General features: G+C 43.0%; 1 protein-coding gene across 1 annotated transcript in view; it reads right to left on the reverse strand.

The window, feature by feature from the left end:
- The window catches only part of PLXNC1 (plexin C1), a 151037-nt gene that overhangs the window by 42668 nt on the left and 81822 nt on the right, over window positions 1-26547 (reverse strand). Inside the window, exons 10-20 of the mRNA XM_058741784.1 lie at window positions 22297-22436; window positions 19163-19342; window positions 16442-16529; window positions 13685-13888; window positions 13376-13561; window positions 11479-11581; window positions 8071-8172; window positions 7661-7764; window positions 3187-3225; window positions 2814-2938; window positions 1316-1514 (exon numbers count right to left, since the gene is read on the reverse strand). Of these exons, the coding sequence (XP_058597767.1) occupies window positions 1316-1514; window positions 2814-2938; window positions 3187-3225; window positions 7661-7764; window positions 8071-8172; window positions 11479-11581; window positions 13376-13561; window positions 13685-13888; window positions 16442-16529; window positions 19163-19342; window positions 22297-22436 (1470 nt within the window). The remainder of the gene's footprint in view (window positions 1-1315; window positions 1515-2813; window positions 2939-3186; window positions 3226-7660; window positions 7765-8070; window positions 8173-11478; window positions 11582-13375; window positions 13562-13684; window positions 13889-16441; window positions 16530-19162; window positions 19343-22296; window positions 22437-26547) is intronic.

Below are 26547 nucleotides of genomic sequence, written 5' to 3' on the forward strand. Positions count from 1 at the left end.
TCATTAATCTTAATAAATGGGTAGCGCCTTGGGAGAGGAAGGCATCGGTTAAAAAAAGAAAAAAAACAAGAAAAAAACGTTGTGCATCTACTTGTAAGATTGCATTGAACATTAAACTAAGCACAGTCTATTTAAAGTGCTGCTTTTGGATCTAAACTTAAGTAGCACTGTTAAAACCTGTGGCATAACAGTGTATCTTATTCAAAGTTTAATTAGATTTTGGAACTAGCTACAAATACACAATTATGCAGTTTTGCTGGAATCTGGATGGCTGGTGAAATTAAAGAAGGTTAAGAATCTTCTGTACAGGGGCCTCAGAGGGCTGAACGAAGATTGGGTTCAACAGAACACTCTTCTTTTCCTATTAATATTTTATAATAACAGCCAACATTTATGGAGTGCTTACTTGGTGACAAGCAATTACATGCATTTTCTCATCCAGGCTTCAGAACAGCCCTAAAATACTCTTCCTCCAATTCTATAGGTTATAAAATCAAGGCCGAGACAGGTCCGGAAGGCTCGTCTAGTAAGTGACGGGAGTCCAGATGCAGACCAGGAGGCGGGCTCCAGGACCCATGCTCTGACCCACTGGAGTCTGCACAAACTTTGCATTCAAAAGGATGTTAAGATTCAATCAGGCTACAACCACATTCAGACAGTAACTCCAACTGGAACTCAGGGGGCGGGCGGCTCTTTGGAGACTTGCTAAACAAACAGAACCATGTGGAAGGACTGGTTAGAATGGAGTGTAATTAGCTTCCTGTATTAGTAGGTAAACGGGTATTTCCAAGATGCTTCAGAGGCCCTTCGAGTCACGTGCTCGCTTCAGCATCTGAAATATTCTGTCCCCTCAGTCTCTTCTCTTAACTAGATCGCCTGGGCCCTGGTTGTTAATTACCGGTGTGATTTATACCCAAAGCCAATGGGTAGAAAATTGCAGTTACACGAGACAAATAAGTTCTAGGAATCTGTGGTACGACATCGTGCCTACTGATAACAACGCTGTTTTACACACTTAAAAATCTGGTAAGAGGATAGGTCTCATGTTAATTGTTTTTACCACAGTGAAATTGTTTCAAAGAGAAAAAAAAAAGTTTTACCTGAGGAAATTCTAAATGAGTCACATTTACATAGGTTACAGCAAAAACAATTCTTATTTTCCCCTCCACTTGCTCCTGCCAAGGACCAAGTCTCAAAGAGGTTAAATGCTGACACCATGGAGTGTTCAGGACTTACCCTGGCAAAGGCATTAGCATCTGCTAAAAATAACCACCTATTGTCTTACCTCTGACCGGCCAAGGGATAGGACACTTACCCGCAGAAAACCAGAAAGGCAGACCGACATCCAGTTTGTGAGGAGTTTTTCAACCACAGACTCTGTGCGTCTCAGCATGAGTTTAGGCTGCATGTTACTAGACTGTTCCATCAAGTCCCTGGTCAGCACCTCCAGGATGCTGGTTAGGTAGACCAGCTTGGTTTGCAGGGCAATGGTCAGGAAGGAGGCAAACAGACACCTGTTTAAAAATAGAGCCCTGGTTACAATACTCAAGACGTTGAAACAACTGTCCATCAGCACATGAATGGATAAAGAAAATGTGGTATATTTGCGTACCACACACACACACACACACCGCCCCGCCCCCCAACCCCAAATACCGTTCAGCCATACAAGAGAATGAAATCTTGCCATTGTGAAAACATGGATGGACCTTGAGGACGTTATGCTCAATGAAAAAATCAGAGAAAGACAAGTATTATGTGACTTCACTTACGTGTGGAATCTAAAAAAAAGAAAGAAAAAGAACCAAGCTCACGGAAAAAGATTTGTGGTTACCAGAGGTGGGGGACAAAGGGGCAATTGGAGGGAGGTGGACAAAAGGTCTAAACTTCCAGTTATAAGAGAAGTAAATGCTTAGGGATGTCACGTGCAATGCGATGACTACAGCTACTCCGCTGTATGGTATGTTTGAAAGTTCTAAGAGAGTAAATCCTAAAAGTTCATCCCCCCCCCCCTCCACCCCCACTTTTTTTGTATCTGTACGAGATGATGGATCCGAACTAAACTTAATTGTGGTTATCATTTTGCAATACGTGTAAGTCAGATCATTATGCTGCACAGCTTAAACTTATACAGTGCTGTATGTCAATTACATCTCAATAAAATTGAAAGAAAAAAAAGAAGGTATACAGATGATAAAGAAGCACATAAAAAAAGAGCCTTGGTTAATGAGGTTAACTATTCACTGTGGCTGGGCTTGGCACTGATGGTGTCTTCTAGAGAAGCCAAAGGGCGATGGGGTGCTGTCCTGTGGGCACTTGTATTCTTTAATGTCTTAGGTCAACCACCTTTGTCCTCAATCCATAAAAACCAGGCACCAATGTTAATTCCAGGACTTTTTATGTGTTTCTAGCACTTAAACTTTTAAATTAAAGTGGTAAACAAGAAGTGACCGTCTTTCCCAAATTTTCAGGTGTTTTTAGAAACAGAAAATAATACTTCTGCTTTTTTGATTCAGGACTCATGTTTTCTTCTTGGGGTTGGGTTTTTCAGGGTTTTTGTTTGTTTGTTTTGGTGGGAGGAGTATATGTGTGTGTGTGTGTGTCTTTCAAAACAGAATCTGTGTTGAGGTTGTGTGATATCTGAAATGGAGCAATCATGGCTTCATGACCCTTCGATCAGGCAGCCTCTATAGGTAAATCCACATTTTCAAGATACTGAGTTCAGGTTGTGGTTTGGAAATAAAACAAGGGGCTCAAGAGTTTTTATTTCCCCTACTTAATGACTTCCAAAATATAAATAAATTGACCAATACCTGTCCTTCACTGAAAAGTTCTTCTGTTTTTCAAGGGTGTGGATGACAGTAACAAGGAAACTTTTATTACAAATTAGGGCATCCAAGGCTGTGAGACTTTCATTCTTATCATTGGCATCTCTGTTCTGGAAAAAACAAATGGATATGATATGATATGATATGATATGATATGATATAATATAATTAATATAAATATATAAACTTATTAAAGTTAGAAGATAGATCCACAATGGGTTTCCCAAAATGATAGGTTATTTAATATTGAGTTCATGATTCCAAAAAACTCACAAAAATTCAATAATGGGGATGAGGAGGAGGAAGAGGACATGATGAAAGGCAATCATGGGCTAAAGATGAAAACTTATAGACTTACATGCATATCTTCAGTGAAGATGTGTGTGAAGCCACCTGACTGAGAGGAAGGAGACACTTTTATTATTCATAACATCCAAAGGAAATGAATAGTGTATTTTTGCTATAATACCCAAGTCCGTTTTAATAAAGTAGAGACACTGGTTGCTAATCTGAAGAGCCTCTGGGCTTAGGTTCATTGTACATCCTCTGATACATAATAAATAATTATTCAGCTCTCCAGAAGCACCAGTGGATTCTGGAAGCCTCTAAGACGAAGAATGATTATTGCATCAGTCCCATTTTTGGTAGAGGAAGGAATCTCACACTTCAAAAGAACTGACTCGAAAGTGAAAGAAGTGGTAAAGAAGATTATGCAAATGTGCAGACCACTCCTCAAGCAATTTACCTTCTAAGGATAAATATGGAGTCGTCTCGGTAAGTTTTTACAAGTCTCAGCTTAGTCGTATCTACTGTCTCAATGTACAGTGTTACTGGAGAGGGCTTGAGTGGGGTGGTTAAAAGCTAGGATGTGGAGCCAAATTACTTGGGCTCCTGTCCTGGTTTTTTCACCTACTGGTCACTTGACTTTGGGCAAGTTATGTGACTTCTCTGTGTCTGACTTTCCTCATCTGCAAAATGGGGACACTCCTGATTCCCACCTCCTAGGCTTAGGGTGAAAACAAAACGAATGGGTGCACGGTAAGTTCTCTATGGCAGCTGTTTTTATTGTTTTTGTCACGAATTTATGGCAAACTAGACCGCAAGGCTACTGTTCTGCTGGTTTCTACAATTATTTTTGTGTGCTATGCTGTGTGGCTCCTGGATGTGAAATTTTAAATTTGAGTTTCCTTTTTTAATGTGTCATAAATCTGATTGGAATTAAATGATTAAATTTTTTTTTTTTTTTTCAACGTTTTTTTTTTTTTTTTTTTTATTTATTTTTGGGACAGAGAGAGACAGAGCATGAACGGGGGAGGGGCAGAGAGAGAGGGAGACACAGAATCGGAAACAGGCTCCAGGCTCCGAGCCATCAGCCCAGAGCCTGACGCGGGGCTCGAACTCACGGACCGCGAGATCGTGACCTGGCTGAAGTCGGACGCTTAACCGACTGTGCCACCCAGGCGCCCCAATGATTAAATTTTAAAAGCATGCCGAGTAACACTTCAAATGAGTCAACAGAATGAAAATATAAACTTGAATATTCAGGTTTTTCTCTTCCTCTTTTTTAGGGGTAATATTTGAAACTTTAGGCTATTTTTATACCTCATTAAAGTAAATTTCTTCTGCAGAGGATTTTTGCTTTATAGTTTCAAATTTGTTAGCCTAAGCAGAAGACCTCAAACTATTTTGGTCATACTCTCCTCTAGTAATATGCAGAAAAATCAGACCTTGGGTTTGCATTTTCTAGTTCCTAACATTTTTCTGCTGAACCAACTTTATATGGACAGTTTAAACAGATTGATTCCTGACCTTAAATAGGGAAATGCCATGATGGCTCCCTGTATTCTAAGGTTCCTTCCTCCCTTCATTTAAATTTCCCTCTTCTAGGAGGTAGGATGCACTGCTCACTCTTATTTCTTCTCCTATGTAAAGCAAAACAAACCAGTCAATAGAATGAAAACAAAGGCTTTAAAAAGCCAAAAACCAAAGGGCAGGGCACAGAACCAGGTAATACCTTGGCCTCTGTGAACAATTTCCTGCGGTTTTGCCTACTGTTGTCTGGTAGGTGTTAACCACTCACGTTTTTCATCCAACACCCAACCTCCAGGCCTGGAGGATGTGGCTCCTGGATAGATCTGTAAAGGGCCTAATTGACACAGGACTTATCTGCAGCCTAGAATATATTTCAACTGGCACTGTGATCAAAGACTATGATCTTCTGGTTCTCTATATCTTTTATTATAAATTCAATTGTAACTTGGGTCTTTATAGGGTTCTGATAGTTATCCTTGTTTTTTCTGGGTCCTCTCCCGTAGTGACTCCTCCCGACTTTGGCTTTCATGTCTTTCCCAACTGCCATTCAAGATTATATATAACCCTGAGTTAAATCAGTTTGGCTTCTTGCAACTACAGTTGGCCCTTTAACAATGAGGAGGTTAGGGGCGTTGATCCTCTGCACAGTCGAAAATCTGCATGTGACTTTTTCTCCAAACCTAAATACTAATAGTCCACAAGGGGTGGACCCCTTCTGGTGGACAAGAAGCCTTACCAATAACATAACCCATTGGTTAACACAGTTTATATGTTTTTTTGTATTGTAACTGTATTCTTATAATAAAATAAGCTAGAGAAAAGAAAATATTAAGAAAATCATAGGGAAGGGGGGCACCTAGTTGGCTCAGTCGGTTAAGTGTATGACTCTTGACTTCAGCTCAGGGCATGATCTCACACTTTGTGAGATCAAGCCCCGTGTGGAGCTCCATGCTGACAGCATGGAGCCTGCTTGGGATTCTATCTCTCTGCCCCTCTTCTACTCATGTGTGTTCACATGCTCTCTCAAAATAAATAAACTTTAAAAAAAAAAAGCTAAAAAAGGGGCGCCTGGGTGGCTCAGTCAGTTAAGCGTCCAACTTCGGCTCAGGTCATGATCTCGCGGTCTGTGAGTTCAAGCCCCGCATCGGGCTCTGTGCTGACAGCTCAGAGCCTGGAGCCTGTTTCGGATTCTGTGTCTCCCCCCTCTCTCTCTGACCCTCCCCCATTCATGCTCTGTCTCTGTCTCAAAAATAAATAAATGTTAAAAAAAAATTTTTTAAAAGGTTTTAATAAAAAATTTTTAAAAAGCTATAAAAGAAAACCATAGGGAAGAGAAAATACATTTATGAGATTGTACTGTTTTACTGAAAAAAATCCATGTATCAGTAGACCCATGCACTTCAAACCCGTGTTGTTCAAGGGTCAGCTGTATCTCTCTTCTAAAATAATACAGCATTGTTCCTGGGATTCCCCGCCCGCCCTCCAAAACAGTCAATTTGCAACAGTGTCTTTTGCATTCATCACTTATCTTGCTCTTGATTACCGAATTTAGAAGACAGGGCAATTTCTTTTTCAGGTTGCAGTTTTACTCCCTTCAGCACTCAAGAGCAATCATTAACTGTAAAAGCCCACACAATCCTCATGTTGATGGTAGAAATCTCTGTTATTTTATTGCTATTAAATTCTTAATGGGGATCTCAGATGATAGCAGGTGAATAGGACTGGTGATGTCCTGCATAGTCATCCTGATTCAGGGAATTGAACCCCCCTCCCTAGGTGGTGTTCTGCCATAGAAATGGATGGATGAGGTGGCAAATGCAAGCCTGGGTACCTGGTACTCCTGGAGGAGAAGTTTAAAAAATATATTGTACAAGCACAAAAAACTGAGGTCTTATTTATAGCCTTCTTGATTTACAATAGTAAGGCTTGGACCAAAAAAAAAAAAAAAAAAAAATATGGTGGGTGTTTTATGGAGGTATCCCAACCTTGAGACACAGCATCACATATCATGATGACTGCTTCTAGAATTATAGAGAAACTGGAAATTGCTTACTGCATGTGTCTGAGCTTCTGAACTCTAGGCTTCTGGCCAAATGTAGATGAGAAGCTCTGGTAAGGTGATAGAAGCTCTGGGCTGGCTTTGTTTAGAAATCTAGAGTTAAACATGATCGTCTGTGTTGATGTTCCAGAGGTTGGGCTCCTCTGTGGTCACCAGTTCTGGACAAAAAAGGGCAACATGGTGAAGTGGGGGCATCAGGATGTGGAAGTGATGGCAGGCAGACGAGTGTACCTCACCCAAGACTTGGGAGTGTGAAGGAGGAAGGCTGAGCGAGTGGGGGAGAAGATGGAGGCGTTAGAACAGAGTGAGACTGAAAACCCAAAGGGTTAAAGTAGACTACTCCTCGGAGTCCCAGAACGGATTAATCAATCATTTCGTGCAACTATTTCTACTAAATGAGGATGATACGGACTGATCAGCCAGAGAACAACTGTTGAAGAGAACCATAAAAACCCAACATTGCTAAAAATGGCTGCTATCAACTCAAATTCTACACATGTCGACTTCCCTCCCTCTCGGCCCATAGTTCTTTTCATTTCCAATTGAGAAGTAATAGTGAATAATCTAGTAGCCGCAATAGAAGTCGTGCAGATAAACACAACAAATTGGCCAGCCCACAATTTATTGATTTTTAAATAAACTAGCGGGCTTCCCAGCTACAAATTCAGCTCTAAACGGGTAGTAAAATAAAGCAAAAATCATCACTCTGAACTTCTGTCCCTCCTAGGTTTTTGTTACTGGACAAAGAATAATTGTCAGTGACCCATCACTGCTTTATATCCTCATCAATCCAATTAATAATTGTCCTGCTCCCTGCTCTGCTCAAACTTGAGCCATTATTTTGTACCAAGCACGTTATCTGCAGCTGCCTTGGAAGCAAACACCCATTTTGACAATAGCAACAAGCACCTTCATTATTATTCAAGACTCAACCTTAGGAATATGATCAATGCTCTTTTACCTCAGGGAAGAAAGTTCTCAGAGCAAAATGTTTGTAGTCAAGGAAGGGAACAGTTCCAAAACTATCAACCACATCCAATTTATCCATCTGCAGCTCAGCAAAGCCTGCAAAACAGAATCCCAAGAGCAATATTTTAACTCAACAAACAATGGATAAGATCTTCTGCTGTTTTGTCTAACACGGAGTATGACCTTGGTTTTCATTAAAGAAGAAACAATAGATAATTACTTGGTTGGCTGCAGAGCAGAGCTGAAATAAAACACAAAGCCAGGCCTAGACCCTGCTGTTCAGATGTCTTCTATTATACAAACAGTTCTCATTACTGTGGCCAGCTCCATTTAAGGGTAAAAAAGAAACAAATGATTAAAAAAAAAGGCTTGTTTTTCTACAAATAAAATTTTGGAGCCTACCGTCACGTATCTCTTTCCGGAGCTCGCTCTCCAGGAGCTCCAACTGTTGGCTCTGTTTGCGACTCAGCTCCTTCGATTTGTGTCTGGTCACCCCCACGGCCGCTGAGGAGACAGACATCCAGCGTCAGATTGACATGTTAACTCAAAAAACAAACAGGAAAACCAAACCAACCTTGACATTTCTTTTAGAGAGAGAGAGAGAGAGAGAGAGAGAGAGAGAGAGAGAGAGACAGGGAGAGAGAGAAAGAATAGCATTTAAGAGATGGAATTTATCAAAAGGAACATTCCCAGCAAGGGGCCACTCTAAGGAGGAAGATGCTAAAATGCAGCAGGAAAACACAAAACTACCCACCTTAATAGTAAAAACTAAATCAAATAACCTTCACTTGTAACCAAAGATCCCAGCTGGCTAAAAAGTAATGAAACGAGCCAAGTTTCCCTACAGCCATAGGCCACGTATATTGTTCCATTCTTTTTTTTTTAATGTTTCTAAACATCCCTGGAGAAATAAAGCGGAGCTGCAATTGTAGAAGGAAACCACAGATCGACGGCGAGCTATATAAGTCAAACTTGCATAGATCAAATTGGGTGACATGGTGAGCCGTCCACAATGAGCCCTTGGATCTGGGACATTGCTTCTTTCCCCATTTCATCTGGTTTCTAACTGTGCTGCAGAGAAGCGCACTGAACAGGTTTGGTGTTCAGTCCACATCCCTGCTCTACCAATTATGAGCTGTGTGACCTCTGGTAAGTTCCTCAGCATCTCTGTGGCTGGTTGCCTCATCTGTCAAAGTGCCGGCCTCACTGTGACGTTGACAGGATTATAAGGAGTAACTCACAGAAAGCATTCAGGAGTTGTATTTTAAAAACAATACCCAACAACTGTCGGCTACACCCTTATTCTGGAAAGGGTTTCCTCCTTTAACAGAAACTTCATGATAAAAGGATCCCACTACCAGTCGATGTGAGTGATGCAGGAGGAAACAAAACTCAGTACAGTTCTCCACAAAGTCAACAGTGTCAATCATAAAATGCATTGTGTATCTTCAAAATAAGGATGGGGCATGCAGTGATTTCCAAATTTATGTGACGACGGAACCCCTTTTTCTAGGAGTGTGACTTGGGGTTACAGTTCCTCAGGCCACACTTTGGGCAATGCTGGCTCAGGGAGTGAGGCAGCCACGTCCATCAAGCAGTGGGAATTTCATGGCTGACACCTCCAGGGGAAGCCACAGTGGAGAGGTTTTGCAGGTGGCAGGCCTCAGCCGGGTATGCTTCGTGTTTTCACTAACAATGTGACCAATGAGCTAAGATATTTGTACACTTCACATTTGTTCCAGCTGCTGGTGACCCATGGTGCCCAGGAATCACGGTAAGAAGGAGGTGAGAGTTCTTTTTTAAAAAATTTTTAAGGTTCATTCATTTTTGAGAAAGAGAGAGCGTGAGTGGGGGAGGGACAGAGAGTGAGGGGGACACAGAAGCCGAAGCAGACTCCAGGCTCTGAGCTGTCCGCCCAGAGCCCAATTTGGGGCTTGAACTCACAAGCCGTGAGATCATGACCCGAGCCAAAGTTGGACACTCAACCAACTGAGCCACCCAGGAGCCCCGTGGAAGGGGATGAGAGTTTTAAAGGGCTTTGCAGATGCTGATGAAGCCAAAAGCCATGTGTCAAACTGAGCCCCCTTCGCTGTCAAGAGCATAAACAATCTCTACAACAAACTGAGAGGAGTGATGAGTCACAAGAGCACAGGAAGAGATCAGAGGTTTCTAGTAAGTCACACCAAGTGGAGGTGACTCTACGGTGAGACTGTTCTATCTACTGCTGCTTCACACTGGCGGAGTCTCAAATAGAGCTCAGCGTTTAGAAGTGTTCTTCTTACTTGAAGCGAGTACCAGCCAAGACCTTATTAAAATATCAAGCCCAATTCTGGATTCCCGATATATAATAGGGGTGGACAACTGGGGACGAAGCACAAGAAAATAGCTGAAACGATCAACAGGGCAAAATAGGGTCTTTGCAAAATGAGTTCATTCCATTGGGTGAGTTCATCGCACACGGGAGTCCTTCCCTCACTGGACTCAGAACCAGCTGGGAGAAAGGGCCAGGCCTTAACTCATTCTCTCCAGCTCCAGAGACTTGCGCAGTGGGTGCTCAGTAAACACAAGGTAAATGGACGGAGGGACGGATGAAGGAATGGAAGGAGTGCAGGGAAGGACACATTGGCAACTATTAACAGAAGGTGTCAGAAAGGCAATGCGTGTGTTAAATCAAGGAGTGCGCTGCGCTTAGTTGGTGGAGGAGAGTTCTGTTTCTAAGAAGGACAAGAGGACACAGATCTTAGACGAAAAGCAGCTCAGAACCAGGCCACACACTACACGACTACAGGGACCAGGTACACAGATGAGTCACGTGGCCCAGGTGGCGAGACTATGGCAAAACCCCAGTGACCACATGCCCTCTCTCAAGGTGTAGCTACTACTCAGCTCCAGTAACTGTAGCTATGGACAAGTGGAGACCCAATGATCCGGGTCTTTCAAATTTTCAAAAGACTGTTTAAAAAATGTGAATCATTTAATCATTGGTTTTAAGTTGAAGTATAGCTGGCATACAAGGACACTGGTTTCAGGTGCACAACGTCGGTGACTCACCTAATTTTAAACAAACAAAACAGATTGGCAGCCAGTGAGCAACCACCATGGGTCTCTGTGCTTGGATGAGCCTTGGGACACTTGAATAGATGGTGCGGATCACACTTCTAAATTTAAGTTTATTTTCATTATTTTGAGAGAGATATAGAGAGCAAGTTGGGGAGGGGCAGAGAGAGAGACGGAGAAAGAATACCAAGCAGGCTCCATGCTATCAGTGTGGAGCCTGACGTGGGGCTCGAACTCAAGAACCGTGAGATCATAACCTGAGCCCAAATCAAGAGTCGGGCACTTAACTGACTGAGCTACCCAGGTGCCCCAGTACAGACCACACTCCTAACACACAGTTCCGCCAGGAAACGCAGAGCTGGGGTGGGAGCAGGGGCTGGTGTTTGGTGAGGTGAGAGGCAGGAGGAGATGACTAGGTCTTGAAAGTCTAGAATGCCAGAGCAATTCTGAAAGAGTAACGTAAATGGGCCCTTCATCATCACAGTTCACAACATTGGGGAAGTGAAGTGGACTATATTTCTCGAGCACCAAGATACCATCTTCGTAATCCAGCTTTGTATTAATAAGGCATACTAAAAAAAATGTCTAGAAAGCCCTCAACATGTACCTACTATTCTTTTCCCAAAGTTGTGATTTGGGTTTTCATCCATTAATACTTAATTGAAGCAAACAGCCCCTGAAAGCTGAGAGTCTGCCGCCTGATGAGACGCCTCAGGGAGTAATTTCTCTGACAAAATCAAACAGGACACTTACCAAAAATGACAATCACGAGCAAGACGGGAAGCACAATCAGGAAATACCAAGTGGTGGGAACTGTTTCCTGCTCAACATAGAGCTCTAAGTTTCCCAGTTTGACCTGATGAGACAGAGTGTCATTAGACTCAGTTGAGTTGGGTGCCATATTTATATACACCCTTTTTCCTCCAAATCATTTTCCCCAAGGTGCAAAAAGAGGTGACGAGCTAGGTAGGATATATGAATTCAAGTCCCACCTCGGGCAGATTAGCTATGCGATCTTGAGCACATTGAGAACATTCACTGTGCCTCAGTTTCCAGATATGTCAGTTGAGGTACACTGGACTACACCTGGAGATTTTAGAACTTAGTCCTCTTTGCCATAGGGGTTTAACTTAACCATCCGATCCTTACTTTCCTCATCTTTAAAATGAGATGTGGGGTTGTCTCTTCGTAAGTTTGTCACGAAGACTAAATACACTTTATCATTTAAGTAGGCTCACGGCAGTCCTGCTCAAAACTCTCCAGTGGCTTCCCAGAGCTCAAGACCAAGCCCTTGCTATGGCCCACAAGGTCCTAATCATCTTTTACCTCTTCCTGCTCCCTCCATTAACCCTCCAGCCTTCTGGAATATTCCCCTTGCTCAGTCTGCTCTAGCCACACTGGCCTCCTTGTAGTTCCTCAAATGCACCAGGCAGACTCCAGACTCAAGACCTTTGCAGCTTGCAGTTCCATCTATCTAGAACCCTCCACACCCCAGAGAACCCATGGCTCATTCTCTCTCCTCCTTGAGGTCCTTACTCAAATGTTATCTTTCCAGAGAGACCTTCTCTGCCCACCATTGTAAAACTTGCATCACTGCCCGCTGCTTCATTTTTCCCAACGGTGATCACCACCACCTAACACATTTTTAAATTATTCCCTTCACTACATGACTCTTCGGGTAACGTCCACAAAGACAGAATTTTGGGGTCTGTTTTCTTCTCTGCTGTGTCCCCATCTCAGTATAGGCACTCTGGAACCATCTCGTGAATAAAGAATACTAGCACCGTTCTTCTCAACCAGTGTGGGAGCACTTGTAATGTCAGTTGGTGCTCTTGATTTATAATAATTACTACCCTCTTTACCATACAGATGGACAAAGGGAGGCTCAGCAAAGCCAAGTGACCTACCCAAGGCCACACAGCTATTAGCTGGTGCAGCTGGAACATGAACACATCTTTTTTTTTTGGCTTCCAGTCTGATGTTCTTTTTCCTTGACCTTTATTCAATATTTATGACTACAGGTCATAAAGCATTTTTTTTTTTTTTTGGTATAGACTGTGAAGAGCCTCATATGGCATGAACACCATAAAGACAGACTTCTAATATGTTTCCTCTCCCAAGGGTCTCACATCTTTATCGTGGGACATAAATATAACCGTGATGGGACCCTCAAACATGTCGGGGAGAGATGAATTGCAAGTGTGCCTTTGTGGTGGAGGAAGTGGCCACAACAACACATAGATTATCTGGTCTCCATCAGAATCTAATGCTGCTTTGAGTATGCTGGGAATCTGCTAAGACATGTCACTGCCACTTTTGGGGAAAGAATGACAGCTCATTCGTCAGTGGTCTAGAGATTCCGCCTGCAGATGCCACAGTCCAAATGCATGGCTAGAACAAAAGCTATCAAGACTCATTAGTATTATAGACAATGGTGTGTTCAATGCTTTGACATTCCAATAGGCACATGGACGGATTCTGCCAGCTATTTTGTAGGAATTATGCTTGTGCTCGCAATACAAGCTTTGTTTATCTGCTATTTAAAGTGAAGATCTAAAGATCCACGGCAGATTCCACTCTGGCTTCTGTTTAGCCAAGGAACTGCCCCAACTGAGGCAAAACCAATAGGTAGGGCTGGCAGATGACTCACACGGACTTTCTTGGAAGAGGTGTCAATGCTGTTTGCGTTCGTGATGCCTTTAATTTTGCAAAGGATGATGGTGAGATCTTGATTTCTAGTAATATTTTCGAAACTGCAATTTAATTGCTTATTTTCCCCATGGAAGAGGGTGATTTCAATGTCTGTCTTGGAGATGTTGAAGTCATCATTTTCTTTCTGTGAAGAGCAAAGAGGAGATGGAGAAATCAGGGCGCACGAGGGAACCCACAGACACGAGCACACCTTGCCAGTCGCGAAGGGCAGGGGGCACATCCCACCCGAGATAAGTGAGAAACATACTTGAATTTTCACTTCCAATTCTGTGTCCCCCTCGGGTTCGACCCGACACCCTGTGAACCTGGGGTCCTCAAGATACTGCAAGCTCCCACAGTCCAAGTAGGTCTCCTGGACTCTCAGCTTCACGGTGACGTTGGCCCGCGCTTTCGAACCCTTGAAGCTGGGGGCTGAAAACCTGCAGGAAGTCGCCATACAATATTCGGAGACCTGATGGAGGAGAAAAGAGCAGTTTAACAACTTTGTCACTGAGTCCTAGCCCTAGGATTTAGGAGAGAGGCGACCCAGACAACTGAATGGCTTTGTGCTTCCAATGTCTCATCTACGAAATGGGGACAGTGATACCATCTCCCCCCCCCACAGGGCTGAATTAACCCAAAATCAAATTAAATGAGATGAGGGCCTGTTAAACGAAATGGGGGTTAAATTAAAGGAGATTACATGTGCAAACATGCTTAGAATAGTGCCTGGCACATAGTAGGTACTCAACGAATGCTAGCTCCTATCACTGTGGACATTACTAGTGATAATGAAAGCAGCCAGGAGGTTATGCAATGGAAAAAGGGTGCACAGGAAGAAGGAGGCTAGAGAAAGAGGAAGACTTTGCACCAAAGGGTCTGTGCGCGCTGCGAGCCCTCAAGGCGTGTTGTGAAATGTGGGCAGGGAGGGGACCGTCCTCCAGTGAGGCCATGTACACTACTGACTGCATCGCTCCTTGTCAGCGACACTTAGCAGAAATCACTGGCCGCAAGGAGGCAAAGGCTTTGCAGATCTAATGAGAAGTAGGGGAAGACAAAAGCAAAAGGGACAACGTGACCCCCCCCCCCCCCCATGAAAATGCAGAGCATGAAGACTGGAAACAACGCAGAAAGCGTGGCCTGCTTTACAGGTTTATTTATACAAAACATAAATATGGTCATTTTTAGGTGTGCAGAGAGACGGGCAGAGAAAGTTGCTGGAAAAGAGATTGGTAAAGGTTTTAAAGAAGAACATTAATATGGGGCGTCTGGGTGGTTCAGTCAGTTGAGTGTCCAACTCTTTATTTCAGCTCAGGTCGTGATCTCTTGGGTCATGGGTTCGAGCCCCGCGTCGGGCTCTGTGCTGACAGTGCAGAGCCTGCTTGGGATTCTCTCTCTCCTTCTCTCTCTGCCCCCTCCCCCAGTTCACATTCTCTCTCTCTCAAAATAAATAAGTAAACATTTATAAAAAAAAAAAAATAAGGAAGAGCAATAAGGGCCGCTTGGCTGGCTCAGTCCATGAATCATGCAACTCCTGATCTCAGGGTTGTGAGTTCGACCCCACGTTAGGTGTAGAGAGGACTTAAAAATAAAATCTTAGGGGAGCCTGGGTGGCTCAGTGGATTAAGCGTCCGGCTTCAGCTCAGGTCATGACCTCACAGTTCGTGAGTTCAAGACCCATGTCAGGCTCTGTGCTGACAGCTCAGAGCCTGGAGCCTGCTTTGGATTCTGTGTCTCCCTCTCTCTCTGACCGTCCCCTGCTCATGCTCTGTCTCTCTCTGTCTCAAAAATAAATAAAAAACATTAAAAAAATTTAAAAAGTAAAAATAAAAATAAAATCTTAAAAAAAGGGGGCAATAAAACTTGTGAAAAAAAATTTGCTAGATGACGAGTTTTCCTGTTTTTTATTTACTTCCTAATATTGCAGTTGAAAAGAGAGGGTAGGACGAGGCCATAGGTGGGAGGATCTGATGCAAAGATCTGGACAAACAAAACCCCCTTCCCCTTGAACCCCTCTCCAAATTCCAGCCCTAGATCTGTTGTTCACACTTCTGGCAATATTATGAAACAAAAAATGGCGTGTGTCCACATCACGGAGACATGGCCTGGAATCAGATACGAGGCAAAGCCCGGAACTGGCTCTGGCTATGTCAGGACGTGGATGCGTGTATGACAGGGACGTAAGGAAGACTCGGGAAGGCCATCTGCACCTAGGCCTGAACCCATACTGGTCGCAAACAGGGCCAGGTCTGTGGCCGTGGGCAGACCTTCCAGCTGTGGCAGGAAGTGGTCAGGCAGGAGAGGCTGCTACCTTCACATGTCTCATTAAGGAAGGAGAGAAAGGGGAGAGAGAGTGGGGAGAGCATCTGAGAAGTAAATTAGAAGTACACTCAGAGGCCCCAACCTAGATCTGAGAAATCCATCATTTTGTGTGACGAGGCCCATGTGTGACTTATGGCGGTGTGAGAGCTGGACAAGGGCCAGAGACCAGACCCCCTGTGTGGGGAAATGCAAAGTCAGAGGAGGCGAGGTCGGAAGGAACGGGACCAGACCAGACCATGGCAGGAGCAGGAGTACATGACAAGATTTCTGGGGGCTCATGCAGGTCACTTGGCCTCTGAACCACAGCTTTCTCAGTACGATGGGAACCCCGCCACCACGTCTGCACAAAAATGCTGTTCTTCTAGATATCTCGCCTTCACCCCTCACAAGGCATGGTCACACATAGTCCTAAACGTGGTCGCGTTAAAGTGCCTCCCTGCAAAGCCCACGTGGAGGAAATGGAAGGCCTTGTCGCCCCAGGCTCATTCCTCTCTCCTCTGTGCCACAATTGGAAATACTCAACCACAAGGAGAGGGTCTTATTATTTCCATTATGGCCCAGATGGTGTATACCATCCAACAGGAAAAAGCTTGTAATATCACAAAGGCACAGAAATAAAAGATATTTCCCAGTAGATGTTAGTGTGATGAAAACAAAATCATCCTTGAAAATTACTATTATTACAAGGTAGCTGAAGACTTACATTTATGTTTCCTTTTAACTCATGTGAAATGATTAAGTTGTCAATTACGTCAAAATTTCTGCCCAGGATGGTTATATTTTGACCACCACTGCAAAGAAAAAAGCAACAATAGGAGTTTCATAGTAAACATACAGGAATTTTGCATTTATGAGCAAATCTATCATTTTATACACACATTAAACCCGGTTATATTTAGAGCCAAGTAATACATTTTAATTTCAAATGCAGGACGATTATAGACATCTTTTAATGACACTGACCACAAATGCGTAGTTTTCAAGATACATAAATATAAAAATTCAGGTCAGATCTGGTTTTAATTCTAGGAAAATGCCCAAATTCTTTAACAGAATTTTGAGTCTTATTATATCATGTTGCCACATCTAATCAGATCATCGGCTGTACCTTGAAAAGGTTTCACTAAACAGAATTTTGTTTGATTGCTGTTTAATCTATATTAAGATCCTTCAATCTAACAATTTTCAAAATCAAACTCCCAACCTACCAATTATACTTTATTTAGGGAGATAGGGAACATTTTGGACAAGGTAAAATTATAAATGACATTAAAACTATAAATTCCCATTTGGTAGACCATATAAATAACAGCTACGTTCCCTCTCTCCAAAACCAAGCCAAATGATTTCACATATTCTCAGCACATAATCACATATAAGCAAAGTGGTCATTAGATGTGAAATAAACAGCTGTCCCCAGCTCCGGCTGCCCTCACACCCCCATTCATGTAGGTCATTCCAGGGGACAGGAGCCTGGGAAGGTCAGCTCTGTTCGCCAGCCGGGCCCGGGATGACAAGACCGGGAGGTGAGCCTGGGCAGGCCAATTTGTGTAGGGCAGAAGGAAGACATTAAGCCCTGAACCTCCAGTCACAAGGAGTGGGGGGGGGGGGGGGGGGGGGGAAGGGTTGAGCTGGCCTCATGCCAGCCTGTCGTCGTTACTAGAAAACGTGCTCTGCCAATGGCCAGACTGCCGAGCCACATTCTTGGCCAGGCAGACCTCAGAGACGCAGGCACAGAATATCACAGGTGACTGGACATTAAGAAGCCTCACACAATCACTATGTTTGCATCTGAAGCTAATGTTATATGTCGACTATACCTCAATTAAAAAATAATAAGGAAGCCTGATTTTATGGCAAAGCAGAACATTGGTGGTTCAGAGCACCGCAGCCTGGACCCAGACGGCCTGGGAGCCCAGGCAAGTTGTTTGAATGCTCTATGCTCGGTTTCCCCATCTGCTAAAGGGGCTATTCCTTCGGTGAGGATTAAATGAACTACTAGATACACCACACAAGGCACGTGGGGATTGTCACCTCAAGGCTCGCTTTTACTGATAGGAAGGATTTAGACCCAGAGCAGGGAGTGCAATGCTAGAGGCTTGGTTGGGGAATTTCCATTTTTCTCGTGCCACTGTCAGAGGCACAAGTGTTGACGTCCTGACCCCCTAGTCCCTTGGAATGGGGCTGCATGTGGACATAGGTTCTTTCAAGAGGTAATTAAGATGAAATGAGATCACGGGGGTGGGCCCTAATCCAATAATCTGACTGGTGACCTTATAAAAAGAGATTAGGACACAGTCACAGAGGGAAAACCATGTGAAGGTCCAAGGAGGTGACCATGTCTCCACAAGCCAAGAGAACAGGCCTCAGAAGAAACCAACCCTGACATCCACTTCTGACTTAATCTTAAGTAACAATACTATACGAGAAGTGTTTTTCTCCTGCGCTTTTTCTTTCTTTAAAAAAAACAAAAGTTTGGGGCGCCTGGGTGGCGCAGTCGGTTGGGCGTCCGACTTCAGCCAGGTCACGATCTCGCGGTCCGTGAGTTCGAGCCCCGCGTCAGGCTCTGGGCTGACGGCTCGGAGCCTGGAGCCTGTTTCCGATTCTGTGTCTCCCTCTCTCTCTGCCCCTCCCCCGTTCATGCTCTGTCTCTCTCTGTCCCAAAAATAAATAAAAAACGTTGAAAAAAAAAATTAAAAAAAAAAAAAAGTTTATAGTTTCATCTCGACAGTACTTTGAAAACTAGTTTCATGCTGTGTTGGTGAAATATCTTATTATGAAAACTATCGTCAGGGTCATATTCCAAATCTGAACGTGAATTTAAAATTCAACTAGGCAGAGGACTGTTTTTATTTTACTTTTTTAATATACAGGAGTCATCTGGAAGAGTTTATTTTAGAATGTCAATCTCTCTTAGGGAGTATCTTCGAACTGTAGGTACTGCTTTTCATTTCGATAGCTCCCGATATCTCCTCAAATTATTCAAAACAGTGTACCCAAACCATTATGAAATGAAAGATGGAAGAGAGAAGCTCAGTGTCACGGGCAGGAGCGAGGAGTGGTACCTTTGTTATCAGAAAGGTAGGCTAAGAATGGATACCACAATTCAAAGACCATCGTGAAAGGCAAAAGATCATACAACCTGAAGAGGAACTAGAGTGCAAGCAAACGTTTTCACCGTGAGTTTCCTGGCAGCCACGGCTCAGAGTAAAGCAGGACGTGCTCCCAGTATTCACGGTGACAGTAGGAAGCGATCTGCTGGTCAGGAATATGTTTGGTTTCTAGGAATAAATCCTAAGGGGAATTCCGGGGGAGGAATTTAGATAGGACTATTATCTCTGGATTTATTTGTGGAAAACCCATGATCTTTACGCGCATGGCCCCTTTAAACACAATGACAGAAAGACAGGAGTCTAGAAAGCACCTGATCCAGGTGGTGGCAGGATATATGAGGGAGCAGTGAGGCAGAGCAATATATGACAAGGGTCCCACAGATGTACAGTTCCCGCCATCGAATTGGATACACACATCCTTCATTTCTTTTCGGCTTGACGGTAGAGAGAATTTCATATGGGTGTCATTTAGCACGTGGCTGACCTGTATTCTAGAAAGGGGCAGAAAAACAACTCTTAAGTGACACAGACACGGAGCACAGTTGTGTGCCGAACATGACGGCGTACGAATTTTACTTGAACCGCAACAGTTCACAAACTATCAGAACAGCCGCACGTAAGTGCGGGTTCATCAGGGGCCACTTACCACGGTGGGGATCATCTGGGGCAGGGTTCCTCTTTCTTTTTTCATTTGTATGTTTTTATTTGCAAATGTCCCTTAGAAGTGGGGAAAGGAGATGTAACCAGTTCCCTTAAGAAGTCCTATCAGTGGAACATGGACTGTGTAGGGTTTCCTGTTAACGTTGTTGGGTTTGAGAATGGCACGGTCCTTATCTGTGAGAGACATATACTGAAGTAGGTATGTGTCAAGGGATATGGTGTCTGGGAGGTGCTTTTAAAACCTCCAGCTATCCATGCTCCCCTCCTCTCCAAAAACGAAACCAGACTGGCAAGATGTTGGCAAGTTTGGAAGCTGGAGGATGGGTACGGAGAGGTTCACCGCGCTCTTGTCTCTTGGGTATGCTTGGAAATTTCCACAATGAAAAGCGTGAGAAAAAAGAAGTCCCAGTTAGACGGTAGAAGGGGAGAACTCCGCCCCAGGCAGAGATGGGGATTCTGCCATTCTAAGAACAGAGTGCCCATGACCAAAGTCCATGCCAAGAGCGCAGGGATCTCAGGGTCAGTCAGCACCAGAGCCGAGCTGCCTCCCACCGTGAGGTCTAGACGAGAAATTAGTTGGGAATATCCTGGGTGCTCCTGACATCCACAGGGCATGCCCTTGATGCCCCTCGGGAGTCAAAGCAGAGCCTTCTACAACATTCCCTCTGTAACCTGCACTTCCTCAGTACATCATGTCTACAATGACCCTCTAAAGCAAAAGATCACTAAGACTGGGTTGTGCTGAATAATTCTCAGCATGATTATGCTACGTGAGAATCTACTGTTACTACTTATAGGATATGCACATGATTATTAACATTAATGCATATATCCTTTAAGTAGTAATAATAGATCCTAACATAAGGCGAATTCAAAAAGCATCTGAGTCAGTGTGCATTTACACTATGGCAGATTTACATCCTAAGCTTTACATTCAGAGCAAAGCTCTAGGAAATTCATCGTAAAATGGCTAATCATTAAAATTCAAACTTGTTTATAAATTTCGGAAGGAGAGAGGTGGAAATGGGGGTCATTCCACTATTATCCTCGTATTTTTCCCTTCCGAATAATTAGGCATTTGAAAAATACCATATTAAAGGAGTGTGGGATTACGGCATGAACTCAGATATAGGATTAACTGGGTATTATGTTTACTGCTTGTGAACTTGGGTTCACCACTCTGATGTGGTTACCGAAATGCTACATGCAGAAAGGTCTCTGAGTCGTTTAATTGAATAACTGCAGTATCTCAGGACACACTCGGAATTGAAATGAGAGCATAAAGAGTCAAAAATAGGGAAACGCTCTGAAAACCGGCTTATTTGCCAGCGAAGGTGATTGCCTTTCAGTGAACACACAGGTGTCTAACTTCACAGATTTCAACACAACATGAAAGATTTGCGCAGGAAGGTATTTAGCCAGGATCAACGGTACCAAAACACCTATGCCGCATAGATACAGCCGCTAATGTGTGCTTGATAATTCTGGTAAATGGCAAAACACAGTGGAGCTACCAATGAACAGCTTTCTCCATCAAGATGACAGACATCCTAAATTTACTGTTAGGAGGGGAAAGAGGATGGCAGTTATATGCAGCAAATGAATTAAAACAGAAAATTCAGTAAATAAGTGTGGCAGATTAAAATGCTGTGCAAATCTGTTTTAGTAGTTAAAACCCAAAACACCATGCTTCAGCAGATTGTCTTTGATGCATCCCCATGATGAGAATGAGCCCACTATTTTACTTCATATAAACTGCAATGTCTTCTAACTTCAAATCAACCCAAACTTACAAAAGCTAGCAAGCAGAAAACTCAAATTATCTGTTGTGTTATTATTATTACATCTCTTTTGGGGGTACGATTTGCACAAGGGTGTCAGTGAGACGTGGAAAATTTTTTTTCTCTCTCCAGGTTTCGTTGAAAGGACAAGTTAGGGGGGAAAGAAGTCATAGAAATAATGATGGTCAAATGGTACACTGACCAGATATCTGTGTTGGGGTGTTTGGTCTTTTTTTTTTTTTTTAACTACTAATATATGTTCCATTTAGTTATTAGTTGAGCCTGAGACCAATCCAGTAAAGAGAAGGCTACAAGGAATAATAGAACATGCCAGAACGTTTCTTTTTTCAGCTTTGGGTAATACATCGGAAGAGCTGTCATAGTTTTCCATCAGATTCCTAAGTATGCAACTATTTTTCTAAGTGCATCAGCTTCAAGATGATGTCTGTTACTCAAAATACTTGATTCTGGTAATGGAAATGAATCAAGACCTCAAAGAGGCAACATCCTGAAATTAGTGGGTTCTGAGGCTTTGGGGGCTTAGAGGGGACAGATTTTCTCACAGCTTCCAAAGCGGTGTTTAAATTATTCTACTTATTAAAATTATGTGATAGGGGCGCCTGGGTGGCGCAGTCGGTTAAGCATCCGACTTCAGCCAGGTCACGATCTCGCGGTCCGTGAGTTTGAGCCCCGCGTCAGGCTCTGGGCCGATGGCTCGGAGCCTGGAGCCTGTTTCCGATTCTGTGTCTCCCTCTCTCTGCACCTCCCCTGTTCATGCTCTGTCTCTCTCTGTCCCAAAAATAAATAAAAAACGTTGAAAAAAAAAAATTTAAAAAAAAAAAAAAAAAAAAATAAAATTATGTGATAACAAATATGTAGATGAACTGCCCACTTTGGCACGTGGAGATACTCTGAAAAGATTATAATCACAATGATACTCTTTTGGCATAAGTGAAAGCTTTTTACTATATTACCAAGGATAAATTACTATGATTTCAACTCACACATCCTTATCACAAGTACTGGTTCCTTTCAGGATCATTGTAATGTTGGATGCCTGGCTAAAGTTTGCTCCCGTGACGATCACGTTACTTTTCCCTAAAGTCGATATTTTCCGTGGCTCAATGGACTTAATGTAGAAGACCTGTTGGAAATAAAGATTAACACACAAGATCAAAGCTAAGAAGTGGCATTGTTCCAAAAAATCTGTTTACGCGCTGCAGTTCGAAGAAATCACTGGGAAATTACGACATTTTGCAAACACAAGCAGACAGTGTTTAATGAAATCAATGAATTCAAGGAAGAGTGCTGAAGATTCATGTCTCTCAACATGCGACAGCATGAGGTCAAACCAATTAGTCTTTGTCTCACAAGACAGTTGAAAATACAGTTGAAGAGTCTGACATTCTGTCTGAAGAGTGAGATCTCACTGGTGTCTCAAAAATGCTCACGGCCTCTGGAGGCTCACAATATAACAAAATGAAGAAAAAGACAAGGAATCCACTGATGATAGGCCAACAAGAGTTATCATTAAGCTGGAAGAAATGTTATTCTGGATAAATTTAATTCCCAAGAGAGCAGTGTCTATTTTTTTTCAGTTTTTTTTTTCCCCCCCAGTTAGGCTATTTGAATCAAGGGGTATACTGCAGGGGAAAACCTCCAGAAATCAACTTGTTCAGTCACCTAATACCAAGTACTTGGATGCCAAACCACTGTGGTCAACAGTTTCCTCTCCACGGCACCCATTATAACCTTTATCAGGCCTTTCTTTATCACGAAAATTTCCCATGTGATAACCTGCTCCCTGAGGCCCCATATCATGTAGACTTTTGCACCTTACTTCTTTACTTGCAAGGCCTGATTAAATTCTCCTTAAACAGACGGGGTGGGGGCTTTATTTGCTGGTAGGCATCACTTTCCTTTCAAAGACAAGACAATCGTGATTTCTTTCATTTTTCTTCTCCAGATGTCACCATCTCTCATTTTGATCATTCTGTTATTCTTTGTACAGACCGCTCCCCAGCACGCCTGTATTCTTCTACAATATGGTGACTAAAACAGGACAGAAAAATTCTCTCCAGCCAATATAAAATACAGTTCTTCAGCACCAGTGCATTTCATACTCACACTCTTGACATTTGAAAACAACCCCCAAGTCCAGAGACGCATAATCACGTGAAATCTGGCTAAGCCACAGATGCCAACTGTAGCCACGTAGAGGCTAAAATCTAGGAGGAAGCCACTTATGGCACTGGGAGAGCATCAGTTGTGCCCAACACCTGTCTACCACCTGCTTCTTGAAGCAGCCTCATATTCTCTGCTCCTTTATATGTGTAATGCTCATCATGATGGACTTGCCGGGCTGTTTGGGCTGCCCCTTCTGCTGTGAGGGATGTTTTATTCTGTTCCTCGGCAAACACACGTGCTATATGGTAGAGCGGTCACCATCGCTCATTATCACTATGGATTGGTTCTGCAGGTTGAGGCAAATTCATCGTTAATGTCATCACAGCCATGATGTAAGGTGACAGAGAATTGATTTCGGTGGCAGAATTTATTTTAATCACTTAGTAGAGGACTTTAGTCCCATATTTATAGAATCATGAAGGGTCTGAAAGGGTCACTTTAATTATTCTGTTATACTTGACTGCCTTTTATGGGGGAAATTATCTGCACGAGTGGTACTTGGAATGGGGGGATTAGCAAAGACTTCAAGATAAATCCCTTGCAAATGTCAAGTGTGTGCTATATAGCAGAAGGCTTACTCTTCGCTCTGACATGGTGACAGCTAAGTGAACAAGTATTTACTGAACACGTACAGGGTCCCTAGAACAGTGCTAGGTGTTTGTCTGTAGCAAGCCAAATCCAGTCCATCGCCTGCCTTCGGATGGCCCGTGAAAAAAACGTCAAAGAAGTAATAATGTTCCACGACATGTGAGAATACATGAATTCTGATATTAGTGTCCACAAAGAAAGTTTTTCTGGATCACAGCCACACCTGTTCATTTACGTACTGCCTGCGGCTGCGTTCGCGCTACAGGGACAGAATAGTTGTGGCAGGGACCGCGGGGCTCCCAACGCCTAAACCATTCACTGTCTGGCTCTTTGTAGAAACAAATGTGCCAACCCTTGCACAGTACAAGTCCACTGCCCTTCTTAAGGAGGCAAGATGGGACTGTGTTTCGTTTTGTTTCATGTGAATCCCAACGAAGACTCACATACACATCCAAGTTGGCCGAGAGCCCCACGTTTCTTTCCGGACAGCCCTTCTGGATTCCTGTGTTTATACTGTGATACCTCCTCAAGCAAGATGTTCGAACACCCCCAAGTAAATGCTACTTCTCTACTCTCAGGAGAGGATAAAAAGAGCCTTATAACTAATGTAAAAAATATTTTCAGGGGGTTATATTTTGCTCCTTCAATGGTTCTGTAAACACCATCAGAAGACCCACCACGTTGCCTTATTAACTTCTTATTTCTCCCTGAGCAGAGACAGCCCTGCTACTTCGAAAGGATTTTATTTTTAAACCTTATTGTTTAGAGAAGTTTCCACTGGCTGTCTACGATGAAATCCAGCCCGGTCTGTCTCTTGAAAGCAGATGCTTCCAGTCTATTTGCAAAGAGGGTCCGATTAGTTGTCCTTTGTTTGCTTGGAGAACCTCTCTTAATGTTAATAAGTGAGTTAAAGAGCCACCAAGAGGACCTCATCAAATCAACTGTGCAGGTGTACAAGGAAAAAAAGAAAATGAGAGGGTAGCTATATGGCTGTCCTGTATGGCTGCAACAATTCTTAGAAATATAACATTTTCTATTTTTACTACGAAAGGTTTTTGAAAATCCTCTACAGACAGAAGGCAAAGAATGATCTCCTGACAAATGTTTCACACACTTATTGTAGATCTATTTTATATTTTAATCAAGAGTTAATTTCACAGCCTGGCGTGAAGCAGCGGGCCCAGGAGCTGACACATAGAAGGGGTTAATTTAAAAACATAATCTAGTTTGATCCGAAAAGACACTTCCTTAAAGCCTTACAGTGAGATCCTGCCCTCATCTTAGGTCCAAGAATTTCCATATGTCAAATCAAAATGCCTCTGACAGCAACCTTCACAACCTGTGTTGTCCAGCAATTAACCTCAGGATAGTCTACTTCCTGTCAGCAACATTTTAAAGACATAAGAGTTATTTCTAAATGGCTGCCCAATTGTAAATTATTTAATAAGGTCCTACGAACCTGGTTGCTCATGAGTTTAGATCACTCCCTATTTTGTATATGAGAGCACATTAGAAACTGGTTAATTCGGTGATTACAGAATACCCGGCTATTTTTATTTTTTTAAAACAAAGTCGTTCTAAGATATTGGAAACAGCACAACCACTAAGAAATAGTTCTTTTTTTTTTTTTTAATTATTTTTTTCAACGTTTTTTATTTATTTTTGGGACAGAGAGAGACAGAGCATGAACGGGGGAGGGGCAGAGAGAGAGGGAGACACAGAATCGGAAACAGGCTCCAGGCTCCGAGCCATCAGCCCAGAGCCATCAGCCCAGAGCCATCAGCCCAGAGCCCGACGCGGGGCTCGAACTCACGGACCGCGAGATCGTGACCTGGCTGAAGTCGGACGCTTAACCGACTGCGCCACCCAGGCGCCCCAAGAAATAGTTATTTCTGAAAAGGTCTAAGAGGATTGCTTCTGACAGTAAGAGTACTTTTTTTGTGAAGTCTGACGTCAACACAATTCAAATTACCATGACATTAATGGAGAAAATACTGCTATGATTGAAAAGAATATGGGAAAGAGGTGCATTAGGAAGGCTCAGTTTATTAAGACCAAATTGTACTCTATTAATCTGTTTAAAAAAAAAAAAAATCTGAATATAGCAAAGCTCTCTGTAGGCCTGGACCTGAATCGACACTCAGTAAAACGTCTCTCAGAGTTTCACTGGTGAAATTAGTTCAAACAGGACCGCATAAAAAGTCACATGGATTCAAAACCAGCTGGAAATCTGAAACCAAAGGACATTAGAGAGATGAAAGGTAGCACAACTAATTAAAGGAAAGTGTCCTGTAGGGCCCTACGGGGGTGAATATTTGGTTCGGCATTATTTAACATCTTTATTAATGACTGAGAAGGAGGGAAGTAATGTATTCATGAAATGTATAAATTGAAAAGAGCAGTGACCGGCAGCGGCGATGGGCAAAGTATAAACGGAGGTGAGACATGGAAAGAAAATCCAACGCCACCAAAGAAAAATT

This window comes from Neofelis nebulosa, chromosome 8 (genome assembly GCF_028018385.1).
Source record: "Neofelis nebulosa isolate mNeoNeb1 chromosome 8, mNeoNeb1.pri, whole genome shotgun sequence".
Taxonomy (NCBI): domain Eukaryota; kingdom Metazoa; phylum Chordata; class Mammalia; order Carnivora; family Felidae; genus Neofelis; species Neofelis nebulosa.